Source organism: Dermochelys coriacea, chromosome 1 (genome assembly GCF_009764565.3).
Source record: "Dermochelys coriacea isolate rDerCor1 chromosome 1, rDerCor1.pri.v4, whole genome shotgun sequence".
In the NCBI taxonomy this organism is placed as follows: Eukaryota; Metazoa; Chordata; order Testudines; family Dermochelyidae; genus Dermochelys; species Dermochelys coriacea.
Window position 1 is genome coordinate 41,976,933 of NC_050068.2, and position 14,349 is coordinate 41,991,281.

Genomic DNA, 14,349 nt, shown 5'->3' on the forward strand with positions numbered 1-14,349 from the left:
TGGCTCGCCCCACTGAGGCGCCTCCATACCAGAACGAGGCGCCGCGCCAAGAGCCCACCGCGGCCCGGGGCCCACGCGCTACCGACGCGCCCCCCTGCCGGCGCTGTGGAGCGTTCTTGGCTGAAAGGCGCGTGCGGCAACCGACCCAAGAGAAACCCGCCGGAGCCTGCCCAGCCGCCGCCACCGCCACGCCACGGCCCTCGCGGCTTCTCCCTCCTACCTCGCCAGCGCTGGTACCCGCTCCGGGGCGCCTGCTCCCGGGCCGTCACGTGGCGCCCGGGGGGCCGATTGGCTGCCCTGGGTCACCTGAGCGCACTCGAGTCCCGCCAGCGGGGGGAGGGAGGGGAAGCGGCGGGCTGTTGCCTAGGCTACGGGAGAGCGGAGAGAGCGCTGGGCAGAGGGGGGCGAGCTGACTCCGGGCGGGACCATCGCGGTGGCAGGTGTGTGAGAGCGACCCTCGCGGGTAGGCCCCCCCTCACCTCCGGGGAGCGCGAGGGTTGGGAATAGGAGGCGGCGGCGGCGGCTGGGGCAGGCAGGAGCAGGGGCGGCGGGGGCTGAGTTGGGTGGGAGCAGGGGCTGGGGGCTGGTAGGAGGTGGGGCAGGAGGCCTGAGGCGGGACCGGGACTGGGGCTGGGTGGGAGTAGTAGGTTGCAGCGGGGGGCAAAGGGCTGCGAGCAGAGAGTGTGGAGAGACTCTCCGGCTCCCCCGAGAGTGGCCTGGCCCGCCCGGGGTCAGTGGCTGCTAGGAGCAGTCCCAAGAGCCCCTGGCGTGTCCCGATGCCTTCACCCTCCCTGCTCCCCTCATCATGCTGCTGCCATGAACCTGCCTGCGCTGCGGCACCAACGGCAGCACTTGCATTTCAAGGGGAGGCAGTACGGGAAGTGATGGAAACAGCCTTTCTCGTGAAACATGCTCTTTTGGTTTATTTCACTTCATTTGATCTCTTCCATAATGTATCCGGCTCTTCCCCCTCCTAGCTCGTATCCAAAAGCACTTCAGAATTTCTGTGAAACATGCCAAGCAAAATAAAGGCTCGTGATAGATAATGTGTGGTAGCTATCCATGAGCTCAGCCCTGCAGATCTCAACAGCGAAGAGCTACTTCTCCAAAGCAGACAAAGGGGTTTTGATCAGCCTGAGTGAGGTACTGAAAGCAAAATGTTTCTGAAAGACGTGTCTTACTTTTCATGATGATGTTTTATTTGTAAAACTTTAATACATTACTATTTACTTGAAATAATTTTGGGGCAAGGGATGATAGGACAGAAACTGGCTCAGTCTCTTTAGGCTGGGAGGGAGTTGGAAGTTAAAAATTCACAATTTTGTGCCCTTTTGAAAACCCTTTGGTTATTTAAAGAGACAGACATCATAAAATTTATCTAATCTGTCCTTGGAGATAAAGCTTTAGCTCAGTCAAAATGAATGAACAGTCCTGACAGATGATACTTGTTTAACATTTCTACATTTACTGTACAGTAAATTTTTGACATGAAAGGTTTTATTGCATTAACAGTAGGGTTCAGTTGCATTAAATATGAATAAAACAAGACATTTATACAGGTCTGTGAACAGGCTGGGTAGTTACTAGGTAATCTTACTCAAGTACAGTTTCACTTTTATCGCATTTTAAGACAACTTCCTATATATAAACAGGAAGCTTTTCTTTGTGTAAACAAGGTTTATAGAAGTGGGAGTAAGTTGATTTTTGTATGATTATTTATCATATTTTATTTCAGAGAGTTATACTCTATTAGTAAATGATTAACTGTACTACTTTAAGAATGGTAGCTGTTTGGATTGTTGACTAAGGAGATAATGATTTAATTTTACTGATTTCCCTCCCCCCCTTCTTATCTTACATCAGCTTTTTAAGTATGACTGATTCCCTTTATTCTATATTTTCCAGTTTGAGTCCCAATATAGGAGAAGGCTGACCATACTAACCCAGTTCAGTACCTATCCCAAACCTCTCAAAAATGGCCTGGTTAAAAGTAACACAGTAGGATCTTTTGAAAGTCCAATAATACATAAAAGCAGCTCTTGTATTTTTTAGATAGGTACAATAATCATAAGGTTAAATACTGAGTGCTTAATAGAGCAGGACACTTCTGAAGCAATGTTGATTAAAAGAGCCAACAATGTATAGTAATATAAGTGGAATGCAAGAGCATCATATAGACATTTCCATTTTTTATTGTACTGAAATGCATTCAAGGGTACCTACAATTGAAGTTCTAATATGAGGTCATGCGGGGGGTGAAGTGGCACTATGTGTGAAAGAAAATGTAGAATCAAATGAAATAAAAATCTTAAATGAATCCACATGTTCCATAGAATATCTATGGATAGTAATTCCATGCTCTAATCAGAATATAACAGTAGGGATCTATTATCAACCTCCTGACCAGGACAGTGATAGTGACGATGAAATGCTAAGGGAGATTAGACAGGCTATCAAAATAAAAAGCTCAGTAATAGTGGGGGATTTCAATTATCTCCCTATTGACTGGGTACATGTCACCCCAGGATGAAATACAGAGACAAAATGTCTTGATACTTTAAATGACTGCTTCTTGGAGCAGCTGGTACAGGAACCCACAATGGGAGAGGCAACTCTTGATCTAGTCCTGAGTGGAGCTCAGGATCTGGTCCAAGAGGTAACTATAACAGGACCTCTTGGAAATAGTGACCATAATATAATAACATTTAACATTCCTGTGGTGGGAAGAACACCTCAACAGCCCAACACTGTGGCACTTAATTTTAGAAAGGGGAACTATGCAAAAATGAGGAGGTTAGTTAAACAGAAATTAAAAGATACAGTGACTAGAGTGAAATCCCTGCAAGCTGCATGGACACTTTTCAAAGACACCATAATAGAGGCTCAACTTAAATGTCTACCCCAAATTAAAAAACACTGTAAAATAACTAAAAAAGAGCCACCATGGCTTAACAACCATGTAAAAGAAGCAGTGAGAGATAAAAAGGCATCTTTTAAAAAGTGGAAGTCAAATCCTAGTGACGTAAATAGAAAGGAGCATAAACACGGCCAAATTAAATGTAAAAGTGTAATAAGAAAAGCCAAAAAGGAGTTTGAAGAACAGCTAGTCAAAAACTCAAAAGGTAATAACAAAATGTTTTTTAATTATATCAGAAGCAGGAAGCCTGCTAAACAACCAGTGGGTCACCTGGACGATCGAGATACAAAAGGAGCACTGAAAGACGATAAAGTCATTGCAGAGAAACTAAATGAATTCTTTGCTTCAGTCTACACGGCTGAGGATGTTAGGGAGATTCCCAAACTTGAGCCATCTTTTGTAGGTGACAAATCTGAGGAATTGTCACAGATTGAAGTGTCACTAGAGGAGGTTTTGGAATTAATTGAGAAACTTAACAGTAACAAGTCACCGGGACCAGATGGCATTCACCCAAGAGTTCTGAAGGAACTCAAATGTGAAGTTGCGGAACTATTAACTATAGTTCCGAACCTGTCCTTTAAATCAGCTACTGTACTCAATGACTGGAAGATAGCTACTGTAACGCCAATATTTAAGAAGGGCTCTAGAGGTGATCCTGGCAATTACAGACCAGTAAGTCTAACGTCAGTATTGGGCAAATTAGTTGAAACAATAGTAAAGAATAAAATTGTCAGACACATAGAAGAACATAAATTGTTGCACAAAAGTCAACATGGTTTCTGTAAAGGGAGATCATGTTTTACTAATCTATTAGAGTTCTCTGAGGGGGTCAACAAACATGTGGACAAGGGGGATCCAGTGGACATAGTATACTTAAAAAGAAAAGGCGTACTTGTGGCACCGTAGAGACTAACAAATTTATTTGAGCATAAGCTTTCGTGAGCTACAGCTCACTTCATCAGATGCATGTAGCTCACGAAAGCTTATGCTCAAATAAATTTGTTAGTCTCTAAGGTGCCACAAGTACTCCTTTTCTTTTTGCGAATACAGACTAACACGGCTGCTACTCTGAAACCTGTCATAGTATACTTAGATTTCCAGAAAGCCTTTGACAAGGTCCCTCACCAAAGGCTCTTACGTAAATTAAGTTGTCATGGGATAAGAGGGAAGATCCTTTCATGGACTGAGAACCGGTTAAAAGACAGGGAACAAATGGTAGGAATAAATGGTAAATTTTCAGAATGGAGAGGGGTAACTAGTGGTGTTCCCCAAGGGTCGGTCCTTGGACTAATCCTATTCAACCTATTCATAAATGATCTGGAGAAAGCAGTAAACAGTGAGGTGGCAAAGTTTGCATGTGATACTAAACTGCTGAAAATAGTTAAGACTAAAGCAGACTGTAAAGAACTTCAAAAAGATCTCACAAAACTAAATGATTGGGCAACAAAATGGCAAATGAAATTTAATGTGGATAAATATAAAGTAATGCACATTGGAAAAAATAACCCCAACTGTACATACAATATGATGGGGGCTAATTTAGCTACAACTAATCAGGAGAAAGATTTTGGAGTCATCGTGGATAGTTCTCTAAAGACATTCATGCAGTGTGCAGCAGCAGCCAAAAAAGCAAACGGGATGTTAGGAATCATTAAAAAAGGGATAGCGAATAAGACAGAGTATATCTTATTGCCCTTATATAAATCCATGGTACGGCCACATCTTGAATACTGTGTACAGATGTGGTCCCCTCATCTCAAAAAAGATATACTGGAATTAGAAAAGGTTCAGAAAAGGGCAACTAAAATGATTAGGGGTTTGATGAGGAGAGATTAAAGAGGCTAGGACTTTGCAGCTTGGAAAAGAGGAGACTAAGGAGGGATATGATAGAGGTATATAAAATCATGAGTGGTGTGGAGAAAGTGAATAAGGAAAAGTAATTTACTTGTTCCCATAATATAAGAACTAGGGGCCACCAAATGAAATTAATGGGTAGCAGATTTAAAACAAATAAAAGGAAGTTCTTCTTCACTCAGCGCACAGTCAACCTGTGGAACTCCTTGCCTGAGGAGGTTGTGAAGGACTATAACAGGGTTTAAAAGAGAACTGGATAAATTAATGTAGGTTAAGTCCATTAATGGCTATTAGCCAGGATGGGTAAGGAATGGTGTCCATAGCCTCTGTTTGTCAGAGGTTGGAGATGGATGGCAGGAGAGAGATCACTAGATCATTACCCATTAGATTCACTCCCTCTGGGGCACCTGGCATTGGCCACTGTCGGTAGACAGGATACTGGGCTGGATGGACTTTGCTCTGATACTAGTATGGCCATTCTTTTGTTCTTATGTTCTTATGAGATTTTACTCAGCAAAGTAATTTCTTGTAGAAATTGAAATGTAAGATAAGTTAAATATGCAGCAATATTACAGCTACAGGCCTGATCCCAAAACACATGAGTAATAATTACTCACATAAGTAGTCCAATATACTTCAGTGGAATTGGGACTGCTTCTCTGAGTAAAGGTCTGGCCTTGTAAGATCTCTCTCTTGATGTAGTTATAGACAACGCTTCACCATTTTGTGCTTTTCTCACTGAAGGATTTCCTTAAAAGAATAATCTGTGTTAGTCCTGGATGATGATGATGAACTAGTATAATACTGTAGTTTGATCAGCATGTATTTGGATTGGCCACATCACTCACAAGTAGCAAAGCCAAGGATGAATGGTACAGTTCTGACCCAATTCATGCTTATAAAACCTTTATACCACATCTAACCACGGTGTATTCTGAAAATATGACATGATAGATAAATCCTGTTTTAGGAACACTTTCAGAAAGTTTTAAAAAATATGACACTTCTTTACCTTTGCCTTTGTTAACTATGATTCCAAGAATACAGTGCTCAGAGGGAGAAAATGCCTCACAATTTATGTGAAAAACCTCTAAAAAATGGCCTAAATTAGCTTTTCTAGATATTGTAATGTCACAATTTTAAGGTCTGGTATCCCAGGCCTGTACAGAGGCAGAAGTGAATGCATTGCTGCCAAGTTTTGTGTAGCTCCATGTGTGACATTTTATGCAATATATGTGATGGGAGGGAGGGATAGCTCAGTGGTTTGAACATTGGCCTGCTAAACCCAGGGTTGTGAGTTCAATCCTTGAGGGGGCCATTTGGGATCTGGGGCAAAAATTGGGGATTGGTCCTGCTTTGAGCAGGGGGTTGGACTAGATGACCTCCTGAGGTCCCTTCCAATCCTGATATTCTATGATTCTAACATGTTGATTTAGTGGTGGTGAATGATATCTGATAGGCGCCAAATTTCCCACATAGGCTTCCCTGGAGTAGAGAGGGTAGGTGCAACCAGGCAGAACCTTATTCCATGCACACTTTACTCCTGGAGGCATTCTGCACCTAAAAATTCTGCACACATTTTAAAATTCTGCAAAAATCTTCAATTTTTATTTGTCAAAATAACACTACATAACCACACCAGTTTCAGTTATTTTGGTAATTTATTTCCAAAATAAGCAAATATCTTTGTAACAATACAGACACACAAATTTTCTCCCAAGAATAGAGAGTTAAAGAAACCCCTATGACAACCCAGTTTCTGTTTCTCTGCCCCTTCCCCCCCAAGCCCAGCCGGTGGGGCCAGACACCCACAACCCCTTGCCCCTGCCCCCCTCCCAGAGCCCAGCCACGGCTCATGCCCAGCAAATACACCCAACCCCCCCTTACCTCCAGACCCAGCTGTGGGCCCCCCGGCTCAGATACCCACACCCCTTCCCCCACAGAGCCCAGCCACGACCCCGCCCAGCCCAGACACCCGCCCCCGTCCCAGAGCTCAGGGATCCAGAGGGAGAAACAGCCTGATGCTCAGTACCAGGCTTGCATGGAGTTTCCTGCGCTGCCCTCTCCTTCCCTCAGGGCATACTGGGAATTGCAGCTGCCAGGAACCCTCTAGCTCCCTCTCTCTCACCCAAGGAGTGTCTTCTATGTGCGAGCTGGGCTCCGCTGGGTCCAGTGGCCCCTAGTGACAGCTAGCACCACTGCATCCCATTACTGTGGGGGAAAGGAAATTCTGCATTAATAATTAATTTCTGTAAAATTCTGAATTGCGCAGCAGTTCAGAATTCCCCCAGGAATATACATTCTGGTCTGCCTGAGGGGACAGAGTTTGTCCCTCTCCTGCCTCCTCAGAAACACCCCAAAGCCTGACCCCTCCATGATGAGTGTGCCGCAATAGCGAATGAGACAGTCTCTCTCTCACATGCACAGCTGTCCATCCTCCTGCACCAGCGGTGTTTTACATTTCTACTGGCTGCTCCGGGTGCCTGAACCAACTGCTTGCGCTGCCACGTCTTTACCGCTACTGCTCTTGTGTCTTCCCTTTGCTTCCCCATCAGAAGTCATTTTTCTGCAAGGAAGCAAAGAAATCTGCAGGGACATAAATTCTGCACACACACACTGATGCAGAACTCCCCCAGGAGTATCACTCCATAATAAGTGAGGGAAGGCTTGTGAGGAGCTAGAGGTAACCAGGGGAGTCTGCGGGGAAGTGATGTTGCTGTGTGGGAGGAAACAAAAAGAGGGAGGGGTTATACAGTGGTGCAAGCTCCATTAGTCCCTTCCTTCCTGTTAGTTTGTGTCCCTATCTTTTGTCCATTAGCTCTTGTCCCCACAACAGGTCCTGCTTCTCCCTTTGGTCCTCACCCCCTTCCCCTTGCTCACCTTTCCTGCCTGTAAGGCACTGATTCTGCTAATGCCACCTCCTTCATGCTCTGTGGCCGAGAACTGGCATAGAGAGTAGTCAGAAGTGGAGACAGAAAAGCTGCCTGCTGAGCAGGTGTCATAGTGGTCTGTGGTGGCAGGCAGGATAAACTGCAGCCCAAACTTCTTGCCCAAAGCCCAGCAGCAGAATGCATGCATTCACTCTGGGCCATGGGAATGCATGAGGAATAGCTTGCACGTATGAGTGTCAAGTGAAGTGTGTGGCATTTGGCAAATCTGTGAATGATGAGCCCACTGGGAAGTTTGGACTCTTCCCATTCCTATGATCTAAAATCCCCGTTACCAGGCATCCCAAGCCATGGGGTAGCAGTTTAAAAATCATGACACTTACTGAAAACCTGTTCTGGGTCAGAACTTAATCTCACCAATCCTGAGTTGCAGGCTGGTGTGTGTTTGCTGGTAAAATTCTACATTTAGGAGGAGAAGGAAAGAGATATTTCTGTGAAAGATTAAGAGCTGAATGTTAAAATAAATTCTGAAAGACAAGGAATTATTGAACAGAGGGCAGGTGAGACAGTCTAATGTGCATGATAAATTTATTACATGGCTCTTTATTTTATGATCTCACACTCACCACATATGAGGAGGCACGTGCATATATAATGGGCAATAATATGGCCATAAAACTGTGTTCATTAATATTTAATATATATGGGAGTTCTTTTACAAATTGAATGCAATGTATGACCTTTGTTCACATTTCCTAATATAGTTTGGGTTAATATATCACTGTGCATTTGTACATGGAATTACTTTTTGACATCAGTAACATGTGCCATCGTTTTCAAATGTTCTTATTTTCATAAATAAAAAAACCCAATGGGGTAGATTTCTAAGTAGTAGTGGTGTTTATGGGAGATAGGGAAAATCTCTAAATCTGTTGAACTAATATTTGAGGCACTCACTCAAGACTTGGAGAAACATCCATTAGCTACTTGTTACTTTGAATACACAGAATAATTGGCTAGTGTCCAGCTGATATCAATGTAATGCCAAGTTGATACCAAGAGAGAACAAAATTGCCTAATGGCAACCTATTATTAAGCGCTGCAATGTCTACTTTTTAAGCAGCACTTTCAAGTTTGAGACAGAAACAGGAAACGTGTAGCTGGCACAGTTATGTCTCTTTCAAGACTTGCTTTCAGGTGAGTCGGTTATTCATGTACCTCAACCACTCGGATTATTTTTATCTACATTTCAGCAAGAGAAATGAATTTTTTTTACTCTTTACTCTTGGTACGGAAGTCTTGTGTTGTACACTGATCATTCTTCTTACATATAATAGCTGATATCTCTCCTGGGATTTTGTTTTAGAGGAATTGGGACAGTAACTTAAATAATTGCATGATCTAAAACCACAGTCATACATCTCTGCTGAAAGGATTTGAATACCTTTTACACCTATTAAGCCTGACTGAGTGTTCCTGAAGTTTAAGAATCAGATGTTCACAAGTTTCCTTTGCAAGTTGTGATATTTATTTAGAGCTTAAACCCAGATATCCTTTTGATAATTTATCATTTTTAAAGCTGAGAAAAACTGGGAGATTGGTAGCATTATTTACAAACTGAACATTCAACATCTGGTACCGCAAAACATGTAGATGAGTTGTGAAAGTCTGATAGTTAGATGTCAGTTCAAAAACACTTGATTTTTGGAACTTGATTCTGAGCTGTAACATTTTGGAACTCCTGATGTTTGAAGGTGTTGGGTTTGGCAACAGAGTTATAAAGCTAGTAGATTTTTTTCAATAGAAAATATTTCACAGTTGCAATAAGAAAAACATTTCTACACTTAAGCAAACAAAAATGTGTCAATTTAATACAGTGTGCATCTCTATATGCTTCTTAGATTCTAAAGATCTACAAGCAATATCCTGTAATAGTGACTCCAAAAGCTAAGATATAGGAATGTGTCAGAAATGAAAGGTTACTGTCAGTCTTTACAATAGAATTTTCTGTACTGATGATCAGTCTTTGCCATCTGATTTTAAGGTTTGACATTTGTTTTTAATCCACTTTTGATTACAGTATAACATTATAATAGTCAAAATGTATTTCTGTCACTGGCTTTGTTTCAACAGTAGTTTTAATAAATTACATGTTTGCCAACTAATTTTAACATTATTAAAGTTTCAGGTTATTGCATATTGGAAAGAATGTATAGTATGAATGGGGCTTCATTTCACAAAGTTAATATAGTTTTACTGCAGTAAAACTATTACCTATAGCAAGTGCTACATCTGGTACCTAATAAATCAAGCTGTTCTTAAGTTATGGAAAAATAAAGAAGAATTTAAGTGACTTGCTCTGAAAAACTATCCAGACTGTTTAGATTATGCCACAGCTTCATATTTTGGGTAATTTTTAGTACCTTTAGCAAGATCATTTAGATAGATAGGTCATTTTATATAGAAGTGTGAAAATAGTTATCAAAACAACAATTTTACATTTTAAACTTCTGTTTTTACATTTCACAGATCTATTTTCACAATGAAATAAAACTTAGACAAAAGTACACATTTTATCAGAACAGAATTGCTGTTTTTAATTTTTAAAGAAAACATTTAAATGAAAAATCCCATATTTGAACTTTGTGATAGTGTTGTGATTATGGAGATCACTATTTAGCGTTATAGATTCCTAATTATATTCATATTATTTTTTGTTTATCCCTTGTCAAATAAAATGTATTACTGAGGAATAGACTAAATGGTATAAGTGCACATAATTCAGTAATCAAATAATAATTGAACAGTCAAATCAAAGCAATTTAAAAGCTATCAATTTTCAGTTTTATGTTTAGTTCAAATTATTCTTAATTGCCTGACTTAATGCTTTCCTGCCTTTAAAGCATTAAAGAAAATGAATAATTTATTTCATTTTCTTCCATGAGAATATGAATTTTTGATACCGGAAAATGGAGTAGAGTTAAATTCTGCATCTACTGAAGCCAATAAGAATTTTTTCCATTGACTTAAGTGGGGCCAGGATTTCATCAGTGTTGTTTATTTCAAAGAGTACAGTAGCTATCTTAAAGTTCATATTCTATTGTTTCCTTAATTTTTTAAAATTTACCTATATAATAAAAAATCCACATTCATGGAATTTAAAGCCAGAAGGGACCATTCGATCGTCTAGTTAAGGGATCTCAAACTCAAGTCACCACGAGGGCCACATGAGGACTAGTACCGCATCACTGAAACCTTTTCATACAACGATACAAAAGTATTGTCAAAGTTTGAAAAAAATGAAAGAGTAATATAGTCTGCTATTAAAAGTATGTATTCACTTTTTTAAAACTGTAATGTGAAGAGGGGTTTTAATGAAATATATAAAAACACCTGTAACTATTCCTTATGTGGTCAGTAACACTGATGATGATCTACACCAGCAGTTCCCAAACTTGTTCTGACGCTTGTGCAGGGAAAACCCCTGGTGGGCCGGGCCTGTTTGTTTATCTGATGTGTCCACAGGTTCGGCCGATCACGGCTCCCAGTGGTCACGGTTCGCTACTCCAGGCCAATGGGAGCTGCTGGAAGTGGCGGCCAGTACATCCCTCGCCCCGCGCCACTTCCAGCAGCTCCCATTGGCCTGGAGCAGCGAACCTCGGCCACTGAGAGCTGTAGTTGGCCGAACCTGCAGACACAGCAGGTAAAAAAACTGGCCTGGCCCGCCAGGGGCTTTCCCTGCACAAGCAGCAGAACAAGTTTGGGAACCACTGATCTACACTAACAGTCTATCAACATAGCTGTAATGGCAGGAACTTTTTAAAGTAACTATTCATACAAAATACGTTGCCACTTTTAACAAACATTCTTCCCAACTACTCACAGCAAAGAATCATACATGCTGAACCTCATACCTAGAACCAGCTGTGCCCCTTTCCTACTCCTCCCAAAAACATATACAGCAAGGCTTTTAATAATTTTCTTCCCTTGTTCCTTTTTTTAATCCATTTTCTGAGATGGTGGTGTACTGAAATGTATCTGATGTGACCAAATTGATCATTTATTCTGAATTTCATAGAACATTTGCTTAGAATGTGATGCAGTCCACTGAACAAATTGCATTAACGTCAGTGGATTTTGGATCAGCCCCCCGAATCAATAGACTGGTTTATATGTCTATTTTCCTATATTTACTTGGCATCTTCCAGGTATACAGCACACTTTAAGTTAACTTCATGCATTGGAAAACAGTTCTGTCAATGAGTCTTGATGTTCTCCAGTCGCAGTTGAACAGCAATATCATATTGTTCTGTGCCTGTTCTACGTATTTATTGAAGTGAATGCAAAAATTTGCATAGAAATTGAAATGATATATTGCCTTTTGTCTATATAGCCACTCATTTTAAAAACAAACAAACAAACCACAATTTGTAAATTAGGTATTCATTATTTTGGGTTTTAGGAATTATTTAGCTGAAACATTTGAGCAATGTTGACAAATATCTATTTCAGCATACTACAGTATACTATAATGCTGAATTTTGCATAAATAGTACATCCAAAGTAAACTCGTTGTCCAACTTGGGGATTTTAAATACTTCCCTTTTTTCTTTTGATTTAGTTCTTCATAAGGGAGAGAAGTTTAACCCTAAGAAATGGGTATTGAAGGATTACAAAGACAAGATAAAATAGTGAAGATGCTTATACTATTATTAGTGTATTTGGTAAGTAAATAATGAGAACTTCCTTTTCTTCATCTTGAATGTTGGAAAATAATTGCATAAACTAGTGAGGTGGAGTAATTTATATATTTTAATACAACTATTAATATACAGAATGCAGTATTTTGAGCATATCAGTTTAAGTCAATGACAATTAGTTATAGACTCTTCCAGTTTAAAAATACTCTGTTCAAATTGCATGTGACACATCTTTCTATCCCACTTTTCTGCCCTTCTGCCCCCCAAAAATCACCTCTCTCTGAATATGCCCACATGAAGGATGGTTTGATTGGGCAGAATAAAACATATATCAGTTTAGTGCTTGTGCAACATGTCAGTTTATTGACTTCTGAAGTTGGAGCTAGGATCCCCAGGGTTACGCATGAGTACATCATTGATCACCTCTCAGTGCAAGACACTAGATTTAAGGCATAGGAGTCAAGTACTCACTCTATTTATGCAGAAAACAGCAACAGCACAATTGGCAGCAATGCAAGCTTCCACTGTCATTTCAGCATGCCTGAACTCTGACCCAGAGAGACAATCTGTAGGAATGAAGATAGTTCAGTCTCCATAGCAGATTCATGCTTTGGCCTTACTGCTGAAACTACCAAATAGGGTGATAACTGAATGGCAACTGTAATGTGATGTGGATGCCCTTCCACTTGGAACTAGACTGACTACCAAAATCATCTTCCAGAATGTGCTTTTGATGAAAGTGATTAACTGGGCCTGAGTCATTTAATCAAAAAAGTGTGTGTGCGCTTGAGACAGAATGGTAAATGTACTGAGTTTGATGCTGCAGTAGGATTTGCTCATGGAGACCCTTGCACCTCTGTGGGGTCCCACTGATTTTTCTGAAACTCCGTAATGGTGTTTCTGCTTGTGGTGCAGATTGCAGCATCAGAGCTGTAGTTTCTAGCTTGGTCGTAAGCTGTACTTAGAAATCGTGGAAGGTAGAAATTGCATCTCTATGTGTATTTAACGTATTAAGCAAGAAAATAATTGTGTGAATATTAGTGCAAATTTTCAAAAAAAAATTTTTTCTTAGTGTTCGTCCTAAACTCAAGGTGCCATTGAAAATCTCTTTAAAAGTGTATACTTAAATATACAGATTCTATTCTTTTTCCCCGATTACAATATCCAGATATACAGATGGTTTAAATAAATGAAGCCCACCCTTGCAATTTAGAACAAATTAGAGGTATGAAAATATAGGCCAAAATTTTCAAAAATGGGTGCTGAAGTTAGGATGTAAAACCATATTTACACACCTGAATAAGTCGTCTGACTCTTTTTTTCCCCCCTTCCAAAAGTACTAGTCACCCACAGGTCCTATTGAAATCAGTGGGAGTTGCCGCATGCTGAGCACTTTTGAAAATCAGACCACTTATTTAGGCATCTAAATATGAATTTAAGAGCCCAAGGTTAAACACCAATATTTGAAAATTTTGGCCATATTCTAGAAAGATATTTCCAGGGATTTGGCATTAACCGAACCTTCTTGCTTACAGAAAAGACCTTTTCTCAAAGTGAATTTAAAATAAGAAATTATTATTTTAATATCATTTTTAAGTAGTATTAAGTAATAAGATTTGTGTTGGGTTAAAGTAGATATAATTAGACATTCTATTTTAATTAATTTTATAAGATTGTATAGTGTTTAAAACCAATTATTTGGCCTAGATGTAAATGTCCAGATTAACTGTAAAGCATTATTGCTAATTTCTTTTAACTATTTGATTTTTGATTTTTTTTTAAGTTGAGTGAAGTAATTTGTGAGACGGGGGATTGCAGAGAGCAAGAGTTCAGGGACCATGCGGGAAACTGTATTCTCTGCAAACAGTGTGGACCTGGAATGGAACTGTCAAAGGTATGTATGGGATATACTGCCATGTGACACTTTCTCGATTTTTTTTTTTCACAAATATGTTTACATGTATGGTTAAAATAATCAATATCAGTTTAT

At 40.2% G+C, this 14,349-nt stretch overlaps 1 protein-coding gene across 13 annotated transcripts in view; it reads left to right on the forward strand.

The window, feature by feature from the left end:
- Positions 1-14,349, forward strand: part of TNFRSF19 (TNF receptor superfamily member 19) — a 131,706-nt gene that overhangs the window by 5,700 nt on the left and 111,657 nt on the right. For 7 of the 13 annotated variants that reach the window (XM_043504303.1, XM_038388983.2, XM_038388942.2 and 4 more), the window contains 2 exons: positions 12,281-12,383; positions 14,143-14,253. In XM_043504303.1, coding sequence (XP_043360238.1) covers positions 12,315-12,383; positions 14,143-14,253 — 180 coding nt within the window. In that variant the 5' untranslated portion in view covers positions 12,281-12,314. Of the gene's footprint in view, positions 1-272; positions 464-977; positions 1,144-12,280; positions 12,384-14,142; positions 14,254-14,349 lie in introns of those variants that run through there. The other 6 variants (XM_038388962.2, XM_043504298.1, XM_038388972.2 and 3 more) reach the window with 5 other exon arrangements.